At 35.9% G+C, this 23,098-nt stretch overlaps 1 protein-coding gene across 5 annotated transcripts in view; it reads left to right on the top strand.

Annotated features, from left to right (window-relative positions):
- The window catches only part of IPO11 (importin 11), a 202,537-nt gene that overhangs the window by 28,646 nt on the left and 150,793 nt on the right, over positions 1 to 23,098 (top strand). For all 5 annotated transcript variants that reach the window (XM_025270486.2, XM_044932629.1, XM_025270489.2 and 2 more), the window contains exons 4-7: positions 8,659 to 8,731; positions 10,430 to 10,633; positions 18,058 to 18,190; positions 22,990 to 23,048. In XM_025270486.2, coding sequence (XP_025126271.1) covers positions 8,659 to 8,731; positions 10,430 to 10,633; positions 18,058 to 18,190; positions 22,990 to 23,048 — 469 coding nt within the window. The remainder of the gene's footprint in view (positions 1 to 8,658; positions 8,732 to 10,429; positions 10,634 to 18,057; positions 18,191 to 22,989; positions 23,049 to 23,098) is intronic.

Here is a 23,098-nt window from a genome sequence, read left to right as displayed (position 1 = left end):
CCCCTTTGGGTATAGGATATGTGGACTTCTCATTGGCCTTCTGTTTTCAAGGATCTTTAATTTTATGGGCACAAAATAAATGCTGAAGCATGTTTGAAAAAATGCATTCCCCCCCCCCCCCCCCCCCCCTTTTCTTTTTAAGAAATTACAAGGCTAGAATTCTGGAAAATGTCATTGAGAAGGAACTTCCAGGTCATCTCTGAATCAGCTGATGTTCATTGTCTAGTTTTATGCATAATTGCCTCTGTGGTAGAAATTGAGTAGTACCCATTTGTAATGTCATCAATTTCAGTTGTAACTACTCGGTAGGTGGTTAAGTGAAAAAATTTATTGTAATAGTTAATTGCATGTTTTATGACTGATGAAAAGACAGTATAGACAGGACAGGAATTTGATAGAAAATAGTAAACTTTGGTTTGGGGGAAAGAGGCTCAAGAGGGAGTTTGTTGTTGTTTAGTCACTGAGTCATGTCTGACTCTTTGTGACTGGGCTGTAGCCCGCAAGGCTCCTGTTTCCATGGGGTTTTCCAGGCAAGAATATTGGAGTGGGTTGCTATTTTCTTCTCCAGGGGATCTTCCCTGACCCAGGGATCGAACCTTCATCTCCTCCATTGCAGATAGATTCTTCTCTGCTGAGCTCCTGGGGAAGCCCCAAGAGGAGGGGGATATATATATAAAATTATGACTGATTCTCATTGATGTATAGCAGAGACCACTACAATATTGTAAAGCAATTATCCTCCAATTAAAAAAAATAGAAAACTTTGCCAAAGAAGTAACATAGTCTTTATTCTCCAGTAGATGGTACTGCAGCTCTGTAGTTTTTATGTTCATAGGCCCTTTTTAAAAAAATCGAGTGCCTCAAAGTGGGCTGTAAAATATGCTCATGGATCATGCTGGAATTAACTAGAATTTTAAAGGCTACAGTTAGGATGCTATAATATTAAATCTTTTTCTTATTTTAAAATTAATTTCTAATTTTGAGAGAAATGGGATGTTTAGTGATGAGAAAGTATATTTTGTTGTAGGAAACAACGCAGCAAGACATGTTTCTATTGCTATGTCCAATTAAATTTTATGTGTCTCCTAAAATTAATTTTGTTTTACAAGTTATATGAAGAATAAATGACTGTCTTTTGGATGGGAGAATAAATTATGATTAAATATTTCAGATTGTACTTTCATGTAAAGAATTAGAAACTGGAATTTAGTTTAAATTTTATTTTTTTATTTTATTTTATTTTTTACTATTTTAATCTTTTTATTTATTTTTTTTAAATTTTATTTTTAAACTTTACAAAATTGTATTAGTTTTGCTAAATATCAAAATGAATCCGCCACAGTATACATGTGTTCCCCATCCTGAACCCTCCTTTAATTAGGTAGTTAAATCCCAAGCTGTTAGTGATAATATTGAGATCCAAACTGGAAAGGAGATGAATGTACTTAGGCAGTAAAGATGTTAAAAATGTAAACAAAGGAGCAAAGATGTGTTATTGAACTCATTTGAACTTAAGACTCTTAAAAAAAAATTTGTGTTCTCATCAAAGTGCCATCTTATAGTTTCTATTCTTAATAGTATTTTCACAGAATGATTAAGCTTTATCATTATTACATGAAATGCAACTTTTACTGGGTCCTAATTAATTAGGTACTATACAGTTTCTGGTTGGAATACAGTCTGGATTCATCTAATAAAAACATGCACAAAGTTGAAGGTGTATACTGACTATTATTGGAAAATTGCTGAAGTCATGAGAGTTCTCAGGTTAAGGGCTTGTTTTCTTTTTTTTTTTTTTTTTTTTTTTTTTAACAGCAAAATAAAATCCTTTATTTCCTGAGTTCAAAACTCTTATATAAAATTATTTTATAAAATTATATATAAACTCTAATATAAAATTAAAAAACAGTATGGTCACATTATGAACTTGTCTGGTCATAAGTACACAGTTACAGAGTTTCCCAAGCCATTGGCAAAGTTTGTGGCTCTATACTTATAATAAATTGTGGAATACACAAGAGGGACCAAAAATATACAGGAACATTCTTTTGAAAGAAAAAGAGTTGATGTTATGGCTTTTACATTTTTTTTCTTTTTTTTTTTTTTTTCTTTTTTTTTAAAATTTTATTTTATTTTTAAACTTAACTGTATTAGATTTGCCAAATATCAAAATGAATCCGCCACAGGTATACATGTGTTCCCCATCCTGAACCCTCCTTTAATTAGGTAGTTAAATTAGGTAGGGCTTGTTTTCTTTAACAGGTATATATATATATATATTTTACATGGTCTCTTCTTTGTTTTGGTAACTAATTGTTATAGTATACTCTGAATTTAAATTATAAGAACCATGAAAACTGTTGAACCTGCCTTCTTGGCATAAAAGTAAACTTGAATTTCAAGTTTGAATCAAAACATTTTAAGAAAAAGCATTGTTTTCAGGGATTTGATTGACAGAAGGAAGCTATTAAAATTGGAAAGTTCAGCAGCATTATAAAAAGACTAGGGGGATGATTTTTAATGGAAAAGCATAGACTTGCATTGGGCTTGGACTCCTTTTGAATAGATATGTATTATTTTAAATTGAGGTTCAGTTGATGTATAACATGAGTTTCCAATGTATTACGTAATGATTGAAAATGTGTCTGTATTGTGGAATGATCACCACCGTAAGTAGTTTACTTCTGTGTCCATTCATGTGCTGCTGTGCTCTTGGGTCAGTTGTATCAGACTCTGGACTAGCGCTCACAAGCCTCCTCTGTCCATGGGATTTTCCAGGCAAAAGTACGGGCATGGGTTGCCATTTCCTTCTCCAGGGGATCTTCCCGACCCAGGAATGGAGCCTGTGTCTCCTGCATTGCAGGCAGTCTCTTTATCTGCTGAGCCATCAGGAAGTCACCACACAGATAGAGTTTTTTTTTCTTGTGATGAATTTTAAGAGTTAATCTTTTAGCAACTTTGAAATACGCAGTGCAGTATTATTAACTGTAGTCGCCAAGCTGTACATTATAACCCCATGACTTATTTTATGTTATAACTGCAAGTTTCTACTTTTTAACTCCCTTTACCTGTTCCACATTTCCCCTCCATGTTTATTTTACTCTTTGTTTTCTCATTTGTTTACTAATCTTACGGAAGTCCCTGTTAAGCTTAAAAACACTTTTATTGAAGTGTAATAAAAATGTGCTTAAAAAGTGCACACATGAAGGGTACACTTTGAATGTTTGTAATGTACACACCTGTGTAACTCCCACTGAGAACTGGCTAGAACTAGCACCTCAGAACCTTCCCTTCTGCCCCTTCACCGTCACCTCTACACCCTCCTCAAAGATCTGCCGTTTCTCACCCTAGATTAGTTTTTACCTGTTTCTTAACTTGATACAAGTGGAAGTCATAGTATATTCTCTTCTGTGTCTGACTTGTATCCAGTATTATAATTATGAGATTTGTCCATGTGGTTGTGAGTGGCAGTAATTTGCTCTTTTATGTAGAAGCACAGCATCCCATTTTAGGAATATATTACCATTTTCTGTCCATTCTGCTGTTGATGGGTATGAAGGTTGTTTGTAGTTTTTGACTGTCAAAGATAATGCTTCTTTGAAAAATCTTTTACATGTCTTGTTGCATATAAGTTTGAATTTTACTGTTGTTTACTATGATCAGGTGTATGTTCAATTTTGGTTGTTGTTGTTCAGTCACTAAGTCATGTCTGACTATTTGTGACCCCATGGACTGTAGCACACCAGGCTCCTCTGTCCTCCATTATTTCTTGAAATTTGCTCACATTCATATCTATTGAGCCAGTGATGCCACCCAACCATCTCATCCTCTGTCGCCCTCTCCTGCCTTCAGTCTTTCTCAACATCAGGGTCTTTTTCAGTGAGTTGGCTTTTTGCATCAGGTGACCAAAGTATTGGAGCTTCAGCATCAGCATCAGTCCTTCCAATGAATATTCAGGGTTGATTTCCTTTAGGATTGACTGGTTTGGTCTCCTTGAAGGCCAAGGGACTCTCAAGAGTCTTCTCCAGCACCATAATTCAAAAGCATCAATTCTTTGGTGCTCAGCCTTCTTTGTGGTGCAACTTGCACATCCATACACATCTGCTGGGAAAACCATAGCTTTGACTATACAGACTTTTGTTGACAAAGTAATGTCTCTTCTTTTTAATACGCTGTCTAGGTTTGTTATAGCTTTTCTTCCAAGGAGCAGATGTCTTTTAATTTGTAGTGGTATCATCTGCATATCTGAGATTATTGATTTTTCTCCAAGCAATCTTGATTCCAACTTGTAATTTATCCAGCCTGGCATTTTGCATGATGTACTCTGAATTTAAGTTAAATAAGCAAAGTGACAATATACAGCCTTAATGTACTCCTTTTCCCAGTTTTAAACCAGTCCATTGTTCCATGTCCAGTTCTAACTGTTGCTTCTTGAACTGCATACAGATTTCTCAGAAAACACGTGCACTCATCTGGTATTCCCATCTCTTTAAGAATTTTCCACAATTCGTTATGATCCACACAGTCAAAGGCTTTAGCATATTCAATGAAGCAGAAGTAAATATTTATCTTGAACTCTCTTGCTTTCAACTTTCGTAGATACTATCAGTTAGTTTTATAAGCTGTTTTTACCAGTTTGCCCTTCCAGTACTCATGTAGCATGAGTGTTGACATTTGCTCCACATTCTCACCATAGTTGGTCTGGTTTGTTTCATTTTAGTCATGCTGGTATGCTTGAAAATTTTTGCATTTTCCTGATAGACGGTGAGTACTTTTCTCATATACTTACTAGTCTCAAGAGAGTTCCAGAAAAACATCTACTTTTGCTTTCTTGACTACACCAAATTTGACTCTGTGGATCACAACAAACTGGAAAATCCTTAAAGAGATGGGAATACCAGACTACTTTACCTGCCTCCTGAGAAACCTATATGCAGGTTGAGAAACACCAGTTAGAACTGGACATGGAACAACAGACTGGTTCTAAATTGGGAAAGGAGTATGTCAAGGCTGTATACTGTCACTCTGCTTATTTAACTTATATGCAGAGTACATCATGTGAAATGCTGGATTGGATGAAGCACAAGCTGGAATCAAGATTGTCAGGAGAAATATCAGTAACCTCAGATACGCAGATGACCACCGCACTTATGGCAGAAAGAGAAGAGGAACTAAAGAGCCTCTTGATGAAGGTGAAAGAGGAGAGTGAAAAAGTTGGCTTAAAACTCAACATTCACTCTGTATAATAGGCTCCAGTTTCATCCACCTCATTACGATACTGGATGCTTGGGGCTGGTGCACTGGGACGACCCAGAGGGATGGAATGGGGAGGGAGGAGGGAGGGGGGTTCGGGATGGGGAACACATGTATACCTGTGGCGGATTCATTTTGATATTTGGCAAAATTAATACAGTTATGTAAAGTTTAAAAATAAAATTAAAAAAATAAATAAATAAAAATTAAAAAAAAAAAACCTCAACATTCAAAAAACTAAGTTCTTGGCATCGGTCCCATTACTTCATGACAAATAGATGGGGAAACAATGGAAACAGTGACAGACTATTTTCTTGGATTCCAAAATCACTGCAGATGGTGATTGCAGCCATGAAATTAAAAGACACTTGCTCCTTGGAAGGAAAGCTATGGCAAACCTAGACAGCATATTCAAAAGCAGAGACATTACTTTGGTGACAAAGGTCCGTCTAGTCAAAGCTATGGTTTTCCCAGTAGTCATGTATGGGTGTGAGAGTTGGACTATAAGGAGAGTTGGACTGAGTGCCAAAGAATTGATGCTTTCGAACTATGGTGTTGGAGAAGACTCTTAAGAGTCCCTTGAACTGCCAAGGAGATCAAACCAGTCAGTCTTAAAGGAAATCAGTCCTGAATATTCACTGGAAGGACTGATATTGAAGCTGAAGCTCGAATAGTTTGGCCACCTGATGTGAAGAACTGACTGATTGGAAAAGACTCTGATGCTGGGAAAGATTGAAGGCAGGAGGAGAATGGGACAACAGAGGATGAGATGGTTGGATGGCATCACCGACTCCATGGACATGAGTTTGAGCAAGCTCCTGGAGTTGGTGATCGACAGGGAAACCTGGCGTACTGCAGTCCATGGGGTCAGAAAGAGTCGAACTCGATTGAGCGACTAAACTGACTGGACTGGTACTTATTAGTCATTTGGAGCTCCTCTTTTGTGAAGGACCTGCCATTCGTACATCTATAAAAATGGAACTATCTTATTGATTTATGAGACTTTATATATATATTTAGAGCTTCCCTGGTGGCTGAGAGGTTATATGTAATATATATATTTGGGTAGAAGTCTTTTGTTGAATATACGTAGTGAAAATATCTTCTCCTGTTTCATGACTTGCTTGTTCACTTTCTTACTGGTATCTTTTGATGAAACTCAGTTTTAAATTCGGTTTAGCTACCTTCTTTTTGTAATTCATTCTTTTGGGATCTGTTTACAAAGTTTTTACTCAACACAAAGTCATGAAAGTATGTTTTCTGCTAGAAGCTTTGTTTTACTTTTCAGGTTTTGGTGTATGATCTGTCTGTCATTTCTGTGTAAGGTAAAGATGTGAAGTAGGGCAGCACCATGTCTTTTTTCCCTATCGCATTTCAGTGATTCCCTTATAACCTGTCAGGCACTTTACATGTAGGGGTCTGTTTTTGGATTTCTCTGCTTTGTCCTGTTGGCCTATTTGTCTGTCATTGGTTTAGGTATTGTACTTTATCAGGCTTAATGTACTTTTAATTACTTTTTTGAATTTAATTTTTTTTTAATTTAATTTTATTTTTAAACTTTACAATATTGTGTTAGTTTTGCCAGATATCGAAATGAATCCGCCACAGGTATACCTGTGTTCCCCATCCTGAACCCTCCTCCCTCCTCCCTCCCCATACCCTCCCTCTGGGTCGTCCCAGTGCACCAGCCCCAAGCATCCAGTATCATGTATCGAAACTGGACTGGTGACTCATTTCATACATAATATTATACATGTTTCAATGCCATTCTCCCAATTTTACTGTCCTTTTTCTAGCTTTTTAAAATAGAAGCTTAGGTAATTTTCTGTTTTTCTTCTATATGCATTTAAAACATTAAGGCATTAAAAAACATTTAAAACATTTATAATCGTGACTTTAGTTCAGTTTCATAAGCCTCAATATATAGTATTTTCATTACCATTTAGTCAAAAATATTTTAAAATTTTGATTTCTTTTGAGACCCATGGGTTATGTCATGTAATTTCCAAACATGTGGGACTTTTTTTGTTTTCTGTTAATGATTTCATTCTTTGGACTGTGCTGTCTTATTTTTTGATCCCAACGTATGGTATGTTGGTAAATGCTCTGTATGCATTTGTAAGGCATGTATGTTTGCTGTTGTGGATTGTAATGTTTTATTATATTTATCAGTTAGGTCAAATTTGTTAATTATGTTATTCAAATCCTTTATATTATTACTGATTTTGGGCCACTTTTTCATCAGTTACCAAGAGAAGTACATTCATCTTCAAATATAACTCTAGCCTTAGTCTTCATTGTCACATAGCCTTATTTTCAGGTGTCTCTTCTGTGTCTATGTTCAGAATTTTCTCTTCCTATAAATGGCACCAATCATTGGATTAGGGCCTACTCTAATCCAGTATGACCTAATTTTAGTGTGATTGCATCTGCAAAGCCCTTACTTCCGAATAAGGTCACATTCACAGGTATTTGGGGTTAGAACTCGAACATACCTTTTAGTGGGGTGTGAGGCACATTTCAACTCAACAGATGCCTTAAAATATTTTAAAAAATTGTATGCAACTTTTATAGCTGATTTTTGGGGAGTGATTCATTTAATACAAGCTACTTTTATCATAGCCAGAATAGAAGACCTTAAAATGAAGGGTTTAAAATTTAATTTTAAAATAAAACATTCATATAGTTCAAAATATGTACAGTCTTATACAGTGGATATTTGCCTTCTCTGCCCTTTTGCTGTCTAGTTGCCTTCCTCATTTGCAGTTAAAATTGTTAGTGTTATGTTCAGCCTTTTAAGACATGGCTTCTCTAGTTGCGGACTGTAGGCTCTAGAGCACATGGACTCAGTTGCGGGCTCTGGCATCTTAGTTCCACCAAGGATTGAACCCAGGCCCGCTGCTTTGGGAGCGCAGAGCCTTATCCACTGGACTACCAGGGAAGTCCCTGAAAGATTTTAAACTAATTGATTTAACAAGTTTTCCATACCAAACATTCTCTTATTTCTGATCCTCTCTTCCACATGGAATTTTGTAAAGAAGTCAGTGTAAGACTAGCATTTACTCATAGAATTTTTTTTTTTAAGCCAGACATTAAATGTTTTGGTCAGCAGCTGTTTTTATATCAGCAGAAGCAGACATCGGAATATCACGTTCTTTAGTCTAGATTTGTCTCTATTTCCTAATAGTTTTTGCACTACTTTGTGCTTCCTGTTTGTTCAGCTGTGAAGGAGGTTTGAATTACCTGATGTGTCAGTATACAAGTAATGGAAATAATTGTTTAATTACCCGAACAAGCAGGGACACATTGTTTGCAAGACTTTTTATTGTTAAAATTCTCAGTCATGCTTACCTGCATTCATTATTTTGCAGCGTTCTCTTGCATAATAAACATGTCTTTTTACAGTGCTCTCTCAGAGGAGGAGAAGTCTACTTTGCGTGCAGGGCTAATCACCAACTTCAATGAACCGATAAACCAGGTTAGTGAGAAAATGAGTGCCAACTGTTTTTTCCTTTCCCTTGGTTTTTTTGCTTCTTTTCCAAACTAACTTTGGTTCTTTGCTTTAAAAATAAAATTTTATTAAATAATGCTCATTTGTGATGTTTATACACTTCTCTGATGGTTTTTAAATTTTGAGATCTAATTCTAGCTGGGAAGAATTTTGATTAGATTTGGCTCTTACTGATTTAAAACTCAGAATCATTTGAAGATACACCTGTATATTTTTTAACTTCTCAGTTTTTGAGACAATATTGAAAGCATCTCTCTATATATTAATTATTGAAATTATCTGCTCCCCCCCCACCCCCCCGCCCCCAGCAACTACAGGACAGCTTCTGATTTTTTTTTTAAAGATTTGTTTTTTTTTTTTGGCTGTGCTAGGTCTTCTTTGCAGTGCGCAGGCTTCTCAGTGAAGTGGCTTCTCGTTGCAGAGCCCGGGCTTCAGGCATGCAGGACTCAGTAGTTGTGGCTCGTGAGCTCTAGAGCACTGGCTCAGTATTTGTGGTGCGTGGACTTGGTTGCTCCATGGCATGTGGGCTTTTCCCGGGCCAGGAATCGAACCCATTTCCCCTGCATTAGCAGGCAGATTCCCCACCACTAGACCACCAGGGAAGCCCAGACTTCTGATTTTTGTCTGTTTCCTTCATCACATTTTCACTTCTTACTACTCTGTGGGGAATAGATAGTGGATTATATAGTTTTATTTTTTCTTTCCCTTTTAGTGAGATTTTTCTTTTAAGAATAAAATAAGTTTGCTTATGATACAAAAATTCTGTTTTCCAAGTTACTATTTCTTACATTTGATTCTTTTGATTTGACTATTAAAGCACACTGTATTAGGAGGTGTATCCAATGTAGTTTTATCTAAACCTACTTATATGATCTCAGTTCTGTTTTTTTTTGCAGTTTCTCAGCTAAGGAGATTTGATGGAAGTTGGAGAGGAACAGAGTTACTGTCTGTGGGGAAGGAGGTGGTCGTCAGGGAGGGGCTTGGGTGGTTGAGGAGTGAACCATTGCTTAGGTGTTCTGTCAACCAGTATTTGGGAAACTCTGATCTGAACAAATATCACTCTGTGAATACCTAATACTGATATTCATTTCCACTCTTAGATCAGTGGCTCTCAAAGTTTACATCCTTAGAACTTCCTTATACTGCTGAAAGAAAACATGGAAGAGTTATATATGTTGATGTTTATTGTATTAGAAATTAAAATTGATAAACCTAAAATATATTGTTTATTAATATGGACTGAATTTTAAAAAGTGAACAGTAGCTATTTCCCCAAACAATAAGTATTTAATGAAGAGAGTAACATTGTTTTGCATTTTTGCATATCTTTTTACTGTCTGGCTACTTAAAAAATGTCTAGAATTTCAAATATATCTAGTATTTACTAAGTTGTGATGTTATTTTAGAAGTTATATGATGAAAATCTAGCTCCACAATGGTATATTACTGGGAAAGGATAGACCTCACAGAAAAGATCCTAGGCCCCCCAGGGTTCCATAGACCACACGTTGAGAGCTACTGTCTTAAACCTTTGTTCAGTGAAATCTTATTTATTTTTGTTAAATGTATGAGTAACTAAAAAGGTAATTTTCAGCTGTGAACATATTCCTTATCTATTGCTTTAATTTCATGTTTATTTCTGAAAGTTAATTTTTTTCCCTTTAGATTGCAACTCAGATTGCAGTGCTGATTGCAAAAGTTGCTCGATTGGATTGTCCTCGACAGTGGCCTGAACTGATTCCCACTCTTATAGAATCTGTGAAAGTCCAAGATGATCTTCGACAACACAGAGCATTACTTACCTTCTATCATGTTACCAAGACTCTGGCGTCTAAACGACTGTCTGCTGATAGAAAACTGTTTTATGATGTAAGTGACTTAATGGAATTAAATTTGATAATGAAAATTGTGCTATTTGTATTGAAATCATAATGAAAACTGTGCTACTTGTATTAAAATGTAATTTTACTTCTAGATATCTTACTGATGGATTATTAATTCTTTCTAATTGACCTCAAAAGGGTCATATTAATAGGTAACATCTGAAAGGTTTTAAGCTGGATTGTGATATGACCAGTAAGGTCACTTAGTTGCCAATGAGGGGGATTAATTGGTGGAGAACAGTCTGAAGGCAGAAAGACTGGTTTGAGGCTACTGAAGTTGTGTTCAGATGCAACGATAAAGCTCTCAAATGAAGAAGTGATAAAGAGAACATTTAGGAGCATATAGAGGTGAGATTTAGGAAGTTAAAATTGACATGCCTGGATAATTGGTGGATATAGGAAGCAGTCTGACACAACTGGTGATATCTATCGGTGTTTTAGTTCTATTCATTGAAAAAACTATTTCTTTCCTTCATTCAGTTGCTTTGGTGTTTTTGTATTTCATTGTTTTGAACTACCAGAACAGTGATTTTCATATTTTTCAGCATAACATTTTAAACTGTACCAGATAACAATGGGAGTCTCCAGGTTTTGTTTTTGGCTACACTGTGGCTTGTGGGATTTTAGTTTCTTACTCAGGGATTGAACGCGGGTCCTGGGCAGTGAGAGCACGGAGTCCTAACCACTGGACCAACAGGAATTCCCTCCAAGTATTTTTAACAGTGTTCTTGCTTACCTTTGGAATCCTTGCTTTGAGGATATGGCTTAGGAATTTGAATTTTTAATAGGCTCCCCAGGTTATTCTTAAGACACCAAAGTTTAAACCAGAACCATATTAAGTCCTCTTTACTTTTAACCCAGTAGGTGTAAATAGCTAATTTTCTGTTTATCTGAGGATACTAAGTGTAGGAGAAATTCTTCTTGTTAAAGGTTGCCTTTTAAATCCTTGTCACTTTTATTTGATATCTAATAAGGACTAAAGAAATGGAGATTTTATCTTTTCAAGTCTTTCTGTGAATTTCTTGTTGACTTTTCTCACTTTTATTCCCATCTTAGTCCCCTTCACTTTTATGTAGAAGTTTTAATGTGTGTAAGATTCTGGGTTACAATTACTCTTTATTGAAGGGTCCCCTTCTATAGAAGTCTTACTTCTTGGTTTGGCTTTCTCAAGTTGTACTCTCCTAATGTATTGCCTTGGTTTTCAGATATAATGTGTATTTAGCCTACTCTGTCTCTACAAAGTATATCTAAATTAGCCTTATTTTGTATAGCTTGTTTGGGTTAGCTTCCTGTCCACTTCAACTTTCTTGCTTGGTTTTCTTGTAGTGTGAGTCTCTTTCCTCTCCATATAGAATGAAATATAGGTCTACCTAGTATCTTGTACTTACATCCAGCATAGTATTTATTGCATTGTACATTACATTACAATTACATTTTAATTGTTGATTCACCCTTTCTGAGATCCACCACACTGAATTTTATGAGGGAGTACTGTAGCTCTTATTGTTACAGTTATTATTATAGTCCTACTGTCTAGCCCAGAAGAATGTACATGAGTGGCTGGTGCCCAATACCTGTTAAATGAATAAACAGTAGAGAAAGAGATTTGTTCTTAAATACATTCTAGATTTCAAAATGGTATGATATAGAACTTCAAAAAGCAGGAGTTGGGGAGTATATACAAAACTCAAGATACCTGGAAAAAGTAATTGAGCTTAGCACCGTTTATTTTTAATGGAGTAGCTGAACCTGGAAACATGGAACACAGCAGGGACTAGGATGGAAATCTTGTCTGATGGGGTTGGGGAACAAGAAGTGTAGTTTATTAAAGGTAGCATATGTAGGAAGATATTATTATAAAGAGCAAGTTTGCTAGTTAATTAAACAGCCCAATTATTTTGGTAATCTGAAGTGTGGGAAAATTTTTTAATAATGTGGTTACTTTAATGCTAAGATGGTATTTATGTACTAAATTAGTTTCCCACATAAAGAAGTGTAAGGTCATAGTTGAGCTACTTGATATGACAAAATAGTTCATGGTACATTTAATCCCTACTGCTTCACCTGTCCCAGCAATTTTTTTTCCCAGCATGTTTTCCTTCCACCTTAAAATAAATTAAGTTCTTTTCATGGGTGACAGATAATAAAATCAACAGTAGTAGCTGTTTGCAGTAATGAAATTGAGCTTGATTTGACACAAAGGGGATTCATTTTCTAGAAAATTATATGTTTTTCATACAAACATGAATATAAAAAAGTTGACATTAAGTACAGTTAATATCTAAATTTAGTCTATGAAAGCCAGGAAATTTAGGTTACAGATAGTAATTCTAATATAATTGTAAATGTATTAACCAAATAATATCTTATAGATGTGGTGTGTAACCCACAAAGGTACATGCTATGGTAAGTGAAGTAATCCAAATCTAAAAAAAAAGAAGAAAAAATTTTTTGAAAGCAAGTATATTTCACTTATGTTTAGCAATATGGGTTAACAATTATGAGAAGACCTGGCTCCTAGTCAAGAATGTTTCTTTGTACTGAGCAGTTTTGGAATTTTGAGCAAGGTATTTGTACTTTATGATTCTTTAAATTTGTCTTTTAATTATAAAGTTGTGTGATTCTGTGAATTTATAATTTTTATTATTCTGAGTAAATCTTTATAAACACCATTAAAGTTTGAGATGGACATTTTAGTTATAGTGTAATTTAAATATTGATTTTGTGTTTTTAATTGCTTTTTTCCTAGAAGCCAAGACCTTCGTACATTTAGTTTTATTTTTTCTTTTTCACTATTTTCTTAGCAGTTAAGTTCTTAACCTGCTGACTTTATTAGATACTTTGCTGTGTAATTTTGGCATATAACCAGTGAAATAGTTTTCTTACTTAAGGACATTTCAAATGAACTCTAGTTGTGAAAACAATTCAACAACCTCCATATATTTTTCACTCATATTTACCAGTTCTTAAGGTGTTGCCACATTTACTTTTCCTCTTGAAGCAAATCTTGATATGTCATTTTACCCAATACTATTTAGAGTATGAATCTCGAAAAAGGACATATTCCATGACCAGTTTTTATTTTGAATTTTTTAAGTTTGGATATTAGGAATTAATCTTAAATTCTTACTTCCCCTCGAGAGTAAGTCAACAGATTGCCTACTGAGGTATGTACGATACTGAAGAACATGAAAGACACAACTAGTCATCTCCTGACATGGGAAAAATCATAAGACACAAATCTCCAAAGGTCATTTAGTAACTTTTTAAAATCTGCCATACTGTATTACATTGTTGTTATAGTCAAAGCTAAAATTCAGCAAAAATTAAAAAGCTGAAGGATGAATAGTGTTCCCACTAATAGCATATATATTTGCATGATGAGGATAAGAGAAAACTGCAGCAAGATGAAGTCAGATTATCCTGATGAGTTACTGTTTTATGAATAAACTAAGCAAAGAGATCCACATAGCTACTTTGGGATGGGCTGATTGGCATAAGATAGCTAACTCAGCCTCATAAAAGAAATTTTCATCCTTATTCCTTATAAATTTATAATTTTGTGTTTGGTTCTGAGGGAAAGTTCCCAAATAGTTAAAGTTTTGAGTGTTAAATTTGAGAATGCCAAGGTGCTACTTATACTGTATAGCTCAAACCTTCGGGAAATTTACAGAATAGTGAACTTTATTTAAAACATAAATGTGTGTTTATAAGCAAATCTTTAAGTAGGTTAAATTCATCATTTTCAGTTTTGGGTGATTCTAAATGCTGTTTCTAAGTCTTGTCTCTTGCTTTGCCTAATTTCAGATTGCCTTTTAAACACATTGTTTAAAGAATGACTCCTATAATCCATAGAGTCATTTCTGCTATGAACCTGTATGGGGATTTGAGAGAGAGAGAGAGAGAGAGAGAGAGAGAGAGAGAGAGAGAGAGAGAGTGTGTGTGTGTGTGTGTGTGTGTGTGTGTGTGTGTGTGTGTCTGTGTCTAGGCTTATATAAATATGAGGGAAAGAGGAAACTTTTGGTGGAAGCTTTAATCAAGGAAAGACTCAAGATGACTAGCTTGATCAAAAAAAAAGAGCTATGCACTAAACAGAACAGGAGATTTTGAGTAACGTAAAGTATATCCCTTCTGTGTGATTCACAAGGACTCTTGTCTGGGTCCTAGGAAAGGGGACTCTTAAAGCATTGCTGAGTTATACTTTGTTTTTTACGCATCTCTGTATCCATCTGACAAATATGTGAGTTGCTACTCTGCTATTCACTCTATTGGAGAAGGCGATGGCACCCCACTCCAGTACTCTTGCCTGGAAAATCCCATGGACGGAGGAGCCTGGTGGGCTGCAGTCCATGGGGTTGCGAAGAGTCAGACACGACTGAGTGACTTCACTTTCACTTTGCACTTTCATGCATTGGAGAAGGAAATGGCAACCCACTCCAGTGTACTTGCCTGGAGAATCCCAGGGACGGAGGAGCCTGGTGGGCTGCTGTCTATGGGGTCGCACAGAGTCGGACACGACTGAGCGACTTAGCAGCAGCAACAGCAGTAGTCACTCCATTGGATGCCTGAGCTGCAGCTGCGAGCAAAGGTAGGATCACAAGTAGAGAGGAGGGTGTTTTCACCTCCTCCTCCCTCACATTGAGTTCATACTCTGTATACCTGAGAGCATTGTCTAGGCATCAGTAACTAAGGACAGCCTTATGGCTGTTACTAGGTTTAGAGGTCTTGAGGAATCTTAGAGCTGGGTCAGGTAACTTGTGTTGAATAGGCAGGCACTGATTGGTTGGCCTAGACCTGCCTTTTCTGGGAGCGCTGAGCCCAGAACCTAGTTCTAAGTTTTGGTTTGCTGCCTTGGGACTTAGCATGAGTGACTTCATCTTGGGCCTAATCTGGTTACCTTAGCATACGTAATCATTTAACATTTATCATATAATATGCATAAAAATGGTAATTTAATATGATTTAATGTTGTTCAGTTGCTCATTTTTGTGTCCAACTCTGTGACCCTATGGACTGCAGCACACCAGGCTTCTTTGTCCCTCACCATCTCCCAGAGCTTGCTCAAACTCAGGTCCATTGAGTCAGTGATGCCATCTGGCCATTTCATCCTGTTGAAATAATATAATATAATTAAATATTTGTAGCCAATTTTCTACATTTTTTGAAATACATTATTACAAGTGGTTTGTTTGAGCCAGAAAAATGAATATGGTTGATACATCACATTTGGTCATGTTTCTTAAGTGTCTTTAAAGTTAGAATAGTATTCATTCTTTGTGTGTGTGTGTGTGTGTGTGTGTGTGTGTGTGTGTATGTGCGCGTGCACATCATTGACATGTTAATTATCTTGTTAAGTAGAGTTAGGTTAAACAAGTTTTGGGAGTTCCAGTTTGTGGATAATTTTTATTGCCCCACTATTAGTTACGAATTACAAGACTTTTGTAATTTTGTAATTTTTTGGTGCTCATTTTTTTTAGGGGAAAATTGGTCCTGAAGCTAAAAAGTTTAAGAATATCTAAAATACTAAAATAAAATTTGCTGTATTGGTTTGTTTTTGATACTCAAGGAATCAAGTCTGTGTGTTTCTCAGACTTAAGAAGCTACTAAGTAAGCAGTCAGTGGGTGGCACTATTCCTTCTGGTTTAGAAAAAGAAAAATACAAGTATTTGGGATTTTCATGGACCAACATCTAAAATGTTCTATTAAATAGCTAATTTTTTTTATTGTCTAACTGAATATCTCCTACCCCTCTATATTTTCTTGGAGAAAATGTAGAAATATTTTAATCCCTTCTACTTGTCCTCTATTATTTTCTCTTTTCCAGATAAGCCTTCTGTGAGCATTTATCAGCTTGTATTTTCTGGAGCAGATAGAAGCCTGTGAAAGACTTGTGTTTACAAGATAGTTAATAGTATTCCTTCCCAAATTCTTGTGGTTTCTTCCTTCTTTGTCTTTCCACCTCGTTTCACCCTTGGGCTGAGAGGATAGTGCTATATTGCTTCTTCATTCTAATCATCCCTGTTTGTGCAGAGCCCTTTTGTAGACTAGCTAAAAAGAATTAGGAATTGGGACTGTAACAGCTGACTAATGCTTAAAGTAGGTGCTTAGCTCCAGAACTGGAACCTGAAACAAAGGAGAATATTACAGTTTTTTCATACTACTGTTTCTGTCTTGATTTCTGTCACAAATGCTGTGTGCCTTCACACTAAAAACAGTGACCGAAGCAATAGGGGTTGGATGACTCCAGTTCAAGCTGTGGGATGCCGCTTTGCTGAGAAGCCAATTCTAGACTGTAACTAAGTGGTTTTATATCTGCAGTTCTGTTCTGGGGGAGAGTCTAGGGATGGGATAGGATACCTTATACCTTATCAGAACCCAGGAAGCCATGAGAAACTGTCTAACAGAGGAAATAGGGGGGTGAGCAGGAGATGGTGTTCTAGCAGTTGCTTATAAGCCTTTCATCCTGTTGTGTTCCGGGAGGGTTACAGGGTGTTCTGCCCATACTCATTAAGCCTTTGCCTGTGTAGATAGGTGCAGAGTTACAAGGGGTATGGTGAAGGTGTTTTTCTGTATCTGGAAGCCTAGGCTTTTAAAATTACTGCATTAAAATAATAGAAGTGGAATTTGACTTTATCATAGAAATGTCATATTTACAGGATTGCATTTCTGACTGGTTTCTGATGCCTGATCTTATTATAAATAGTTTCATTAGTTGAAATGACATATCTCAAATAAGAAAAAATCATTCTGAAGTGTGCTAATGATCACTAGTCAGATGCACTTTCACTAAATTTTTATTTAAAGCAAATGGCCATGTAGGCTGAGGTGGATTGCTCTTAGACTTTCTGGAAAAAACTTGAAAATACCACTGGAGCGTGGGTCTCATTTTGAGTCAGGATTTCAAATAGTGGTACATATTAATATGTTCTTGGCTTTAAATACTCCAAACCAGGTGGGTAGAATTGGCAGAACGCAGAAATTTAACTCCTTTGTATTTCTTAATATATTGATTTATCTGGTAAACTCAGTGATAGTCCGTAAGTCAAGTGTTTTTAAAGCCAAGTGTTACAACTGTTAATAATAGTCAAGAAAATAAAAGAGTAAAGATTGGAAATATCAAACTGCAGTGCAGGCATTAGGCTAAGTAATATTTCAAGAAACTAATAGTATTTGCAGGGGGTGGCGTGTTTATGTATGTGTGTTTATAATGGCAGCAGATGTAAACTACTTCCTGCTGGGCATTGTGACTAAAAAAAAATCAGACGTGTGCGTTGTGACTAAAAAAGTTAGACGTGTTGCTATAAGTGATTCTTGACTTTTGAATTTTGTTGAAAATGTATTACTATGTAGGTCTAATGATTAGTGGAATCTGTAATAATATTGTGAACAAATTTGTTGATATCTTTGCAGTTAGCTTCTGGAATTTATAGTTTTGCCTGCTCTCTGTGGAATCACCACACAGACACATTCCTTCAACAAGTTTCTTCTGGCAATGAAGCTGCAGTTCTAAGTTCACTTGAACGAACTCTACTATCCTTGAAAGGTACTATTAAGCTTGACATGTTTATTTTTGAAACAGCATACCTCAGAATAGTGGCCAAACAGTTCCTCTCTATGGATTTTCTGTTTCCAGTTGCACTAGTAGAAGAATAAGGGGTTAATATTTCCCTCGGAGACAAGGGCTCTTGTGTTTTTCTTTTGTAAGCATAGCTCTTCTACTTTGTCTAATCCATGAGAGTACACAGGGTTCAAATGGTTAGTTTTAAGTTACACTCACATTACTGGCCATGGTTCTGAATACATACCTTTCAAACACTCACACTTCTTTTTTGCTTCATTTCTCATTCTGGGCTACTGCCATTCATGCCAACTTTCCTAAACTTCTGTCCTCAAGGCTTAGTTGAACTCTGTCTCCCAGCTTTCTTTCCTGAGAACTCATCTTTCTTGTTTGTACTTAGATTTTAGAAACTGCTTGTTGGGGTGCTTTGTTGGCCTGTGTTTTCTGATGCTTTGCTTATGGGCATCCCCCTCGCATAAATCTCTTTCACTTCCCTGAGCTGAGCTTATCTTGGTGCATGTATTCTAAGGTTCCTTTCCTTTCTAACATTCACCATCATTTCATTCTTTGTCTTCCTTCTGCTCTGGTTGCTTGAGGCTCTTTTGTGTTTCTTAGTTTAAACTCAAGCGCCCTTTATTTTTCTTACTATGGCTCATTTTGCATTCTCTGCTTTATTTGTAAGCTCTTTTGTCATACTCACCCTAGTACCTTACAGGGGCATTGCTTTAGTGCCTCACTTGTGTTAAGCAGACAGTGGATGCACAAACCCCAGACTGTCAACACATTTTGACGTGGACAGACGTGACATCATTTTAAAGGACTGTTGATATGTAAATCCAATCCATTGTACAGGTGGTTTTACAAGTGAATGAGGTGGTTTTGTCAAAACCAGGGAGGAAACAATTAAAATGCCTTAGAAATGTTAACTCAGAATTAGAGAAATTGATATATAAGATTAGATACACAAGTGAAAGTGAAAGTCGCTCAGTCATGTGCGACTCTTTGTGACCCCGTGCAGTCCATGGAATTCTCCAGGCCAGAATACTGGAGTGGGTAGCCTTTCCCTTCTCCAGGGGATCTTTCCAACCCAGGGATTGAACCCAGGTCTCCCGCATTGCAGGCAGATTCTTTACCAGCTGAGCCATAAGAGAACTCCAAAGATAAACAAAGTAGTATATAAGTAGTGTGTTTAATGACTAAGGAATTTTTCATGAATCCTTTTGATTGTTGAGTTTTCTTGTCTGACTTCAAAGCCTAGCTTCTGACACAAATGTTGCCATACTAATCTATGTTAGCATGCTTTAAGCTTTTCAGCACCTCAGCATTTCAAGGTCTTAGATACTCATTTGCATTTCTAAGGCATCCTGACCTGGAGAAATCTCATAGCATTTTACTCTAAAATACTCGTCTGTCCAGGTATAAAATGTCTGTTCTTTCATGACTTAAATGTACTTAGGACTAGAGCTTTTGTCACGTGTCATCTTTGCCTTTATACCTGTGCATGTTTAGTGTGTTTTAGACATGTGTGTGCTCATTATTTCATTCACCATATTTACAGGTAGGTGCTTGGCACCGAGGAGACAGACGTAATAAAATGATTGCTCAAATACATGTAAAATGACATCTGTGATGGGGCTTTACAATGTTATGATGATTGATAATATGGTCAGAAAAGACTTCCCTGAGAAAGTGGTGTTTGAACCAAAATCATAAAGGATAAATGGAAGTTGACTGGGTGATAAAAGGAGAAAGAAAAGACTGTCCCAGATAGTGTAGACCGAGGTCCTGTGATGGAAAAGATCTTGTCCACAATAAGGGATTCAACTTAAACCCTCTTCTGTCCTGTTATGATACAGTAACTTGAGTTGTATGTAATTGATAGTATGAAACCAAAGGTGTTTAGATATTTGCATTATAAATTTAATTTTAATACATTGCTTTCATTATTGTTTTTTTATTAGAGTGTAGATTTATAATGTATTAGTTTCTGGTGTACAGCAAAGTGACTCAGTTATACGTGTGTATTATTTCTATATGTTTTCTGTTATGGTTTATTATATTGAATATAGTTCCCTGTTTTATACAGTAGAACCTTATTGTTTATCTGTTTTATATATAGTAGCTTTTATCTGCTAATCTCAAACTCCTCTAATTTATCCTTCCTCCAAGTCCTTTTCCCTTGGTAACTATAAGTTTGTTTTCTGTATCTGTGAGTCTGTTTGTGTTTTGTAAACAAGTTCATTTGTGTCATATTTTAGATTCCACATACAAAGTGATATCACATGGTATTTGTCTTTTTCTTTCTAACTTACTTCACTTAGTTTGGTAAACTCTAGGTCCATCCATGTTGCTGCAAATGGCATTATTTGATTCTTTTTTATGGCTGAGTAGTATTCCATTGTATGTATATGTGTGTGTGTGTGTGTGTGTGTGTGTGTGTGTGTGTGCTGTGTGTGTGTATGTATGTACATGTGTGTGTGTACACACACACACACACACACACACACACACCTTTATCCGTTTTCCTGTTGGTGAACATAAATGGCTGTAACCCTAACTATAATGTATCCTGAAGGTTGATCCATGTCTGGCTATTGTGAATAGTGCCCCTGTGAACGCTGTGGCACATGTATCTTTTTGAATTAGAGTTTCTCTAGCTATATGCCCAGGAATGGGATTGCTGGATCATATGGCAACTCTTTGTTTTTTAAGGAACCTCCATATTGTTCTCCATAGTGACTGTACCAGTTTATATTCTCACCAGCAGTGTGTGAGGGTTCCCTCTTCTCCACACCTTCTCTAGCATTTATTATGTGTAGACTTTTTAATCATGGCCATTCTGACTGCTGTGGTACCTTATTGTAGTTATGATTTTCATTTCTCTAATAATTAGTGATGTTGAGCATCTTTTCATGTGCCTATTGGCCATCTGTCTATTTAGGTCTTCTGCCCATTTTTTGATTGGGTCGTTTGTTTTTTTTGTTATTGAGTTATAGGATATATGAGTTATAAGAATTGTTTGTATATTTTGGAAATTAAGCCCTAGTTAGTTGCACCATTTGCAAACATTTTCTCCTTGTCTGTAGGTTGCCTTTTCATCTTGTTTATGGTTTTCTTTGCTGTGAAAAATCTTGTAAGTTTGATTAGGTCCCATTAATTGATTTTTGCTTTTATTTCTATTGCCTTGGGAGACTGACCTAAGAAAACATTGGTATGGTTTACGTCAAAGAATATTTTGCCTGTGTTCTCTTCCCGGAGTTTTACGGTGTTGTATGTTTAAGTCTCTAAGCTATTTTGAGTTTATTTTTGTTTATGGTGTCAGAGAGTATTCTAGCTTCATTGATTTACGTGCAGCTGTCCAGCTTTCCCAACACCACTTGTTAAAGATTCAGTGTATATTCTTGTCTCTTTTGAAGATTAATTGACAATAGGTGTGTGGGTTACGCTGCCTTTACACTTCACCTCGTAAACACTAGCTCTTGATTTATATAGAAAGCAATGTGGTTTGTAAAGTTGTTTTCTTAAAGTGAAGTGACTTTAAATTTGATAGTATAAAGTGGTAGTCTGATGCTGCTGTCATGCTGGTTATTACTAAATTCTGCTAGGTGTTTTGCATGTATTGTACTATTGAATCCTTTGTTAACCCTATGAATTAGGATTTATAACCACCTTACATTTTTTTTATAGTTGATTTACAATATTATATTTGTTTCAGGTATTCAACATAATGATTCAGAATTTTTATAGTTTGTATTTTGTTTGAGAATGTTATGCAATATGGGCTGTATTTCCTGTTGTGTATAATATATTCTTGCAGCTTATTTTATATAATAGTTTGTTCCTCTTACTACCCTAGCCCTGTTGCCCCACCCTCTTTTCTTTCCCCACTGGCAGTCACTAGTTTGTTCTGTATTTCTGAGTTTCTTTTTTGTTGTATTCCCTGATTTGTTTTTATTTTTCATATTGTATGTATAAGTGATAATATACATTATTTGTCTTTTTCTGTCTGACTTATTTCACTAAGCATAATACCCTCCAGGTCTATCCATATTGTTGCAAATGGCTAAATCTCATTATTCTTCATGTCTGAATAGTATTCCATATATATCACGTCTTCTTTATTATCTGTGTAACCACATTTTATAAATGAGGAATGTAAGATAAGAGAAGTTGCCCAAAATAATACAGTTTTAGACACTGGAGCTAGGATTTCTAAGTCTAGATCTGACTTCAAATCTATTATCCTGCTTATCTTCCCATGTGTATCAGTTTACTCATAAAATGTGATGCTGGTAATTGAGCACTGTAGTCTATTCCAGATTTGGAATAGAGTTTAATCATTATATTCCTTTTGGAGATTCTGCATTTTCATTAATGTACCTTAAAACTGAATGAAGCTTTTTCATCACCGTTGAGTCATACTTTATGGAATAGAAGTAACCTTCTCAACTTCAGCTTATAGGTTTTTTTTTTTTTTTTCTTTTTTTTAGCCTATGGGTATTATTGTAAGTGAGAAGTACTAACAATTATGTAAATTGAACTAAAATTTGCAATATGGCTTTAGAAACATGAGTACTTACAAGTGAGAAGAACACTGCTTCAGAGACAATAACTTGGCTTTAGTTTCATCTTTCCCACTTGGGAACCAGCCAGTTGACCAGGAGTTACCTTTCTTTATCCAAGCTTAATGAGGCTTTGTGATTCTGAGTCTTTTGTGATTATGATTTTAATAGGGAAAAATACGAAAAAATAAGGTATGAGTAAAGCTTGATTTTACTTTTCAGTGCTGCGTAAGTTAACTGTTAATGGAATTGTGGAACCTCATAAGAATATGGAGGTGATGGTAAGTAAAAGAAGTCATTTTTTTTTTGTAACTTTGGAAAAGTGCTTGGT

Source organism: Bubalus bubalis, chromosome 19, assembly GCF_019923935.1.
Source record: "Bubalus bubalis isolate 160015118507 breed Murrah chromosome 19, NDDB_SH_1, whole genome shotgun sequence".
Classification (NCBI taxonomy): Eukaryota; Metazoa; Chordata; class Mammalia; order Artiodactyla; family Bovidae; genus Bubalus; species Bubalus bubalis.
Note: the sequence above shows the minus strand (reverse complement) of the source record. Positions and strands in the feature narration are given on the sequence as shown.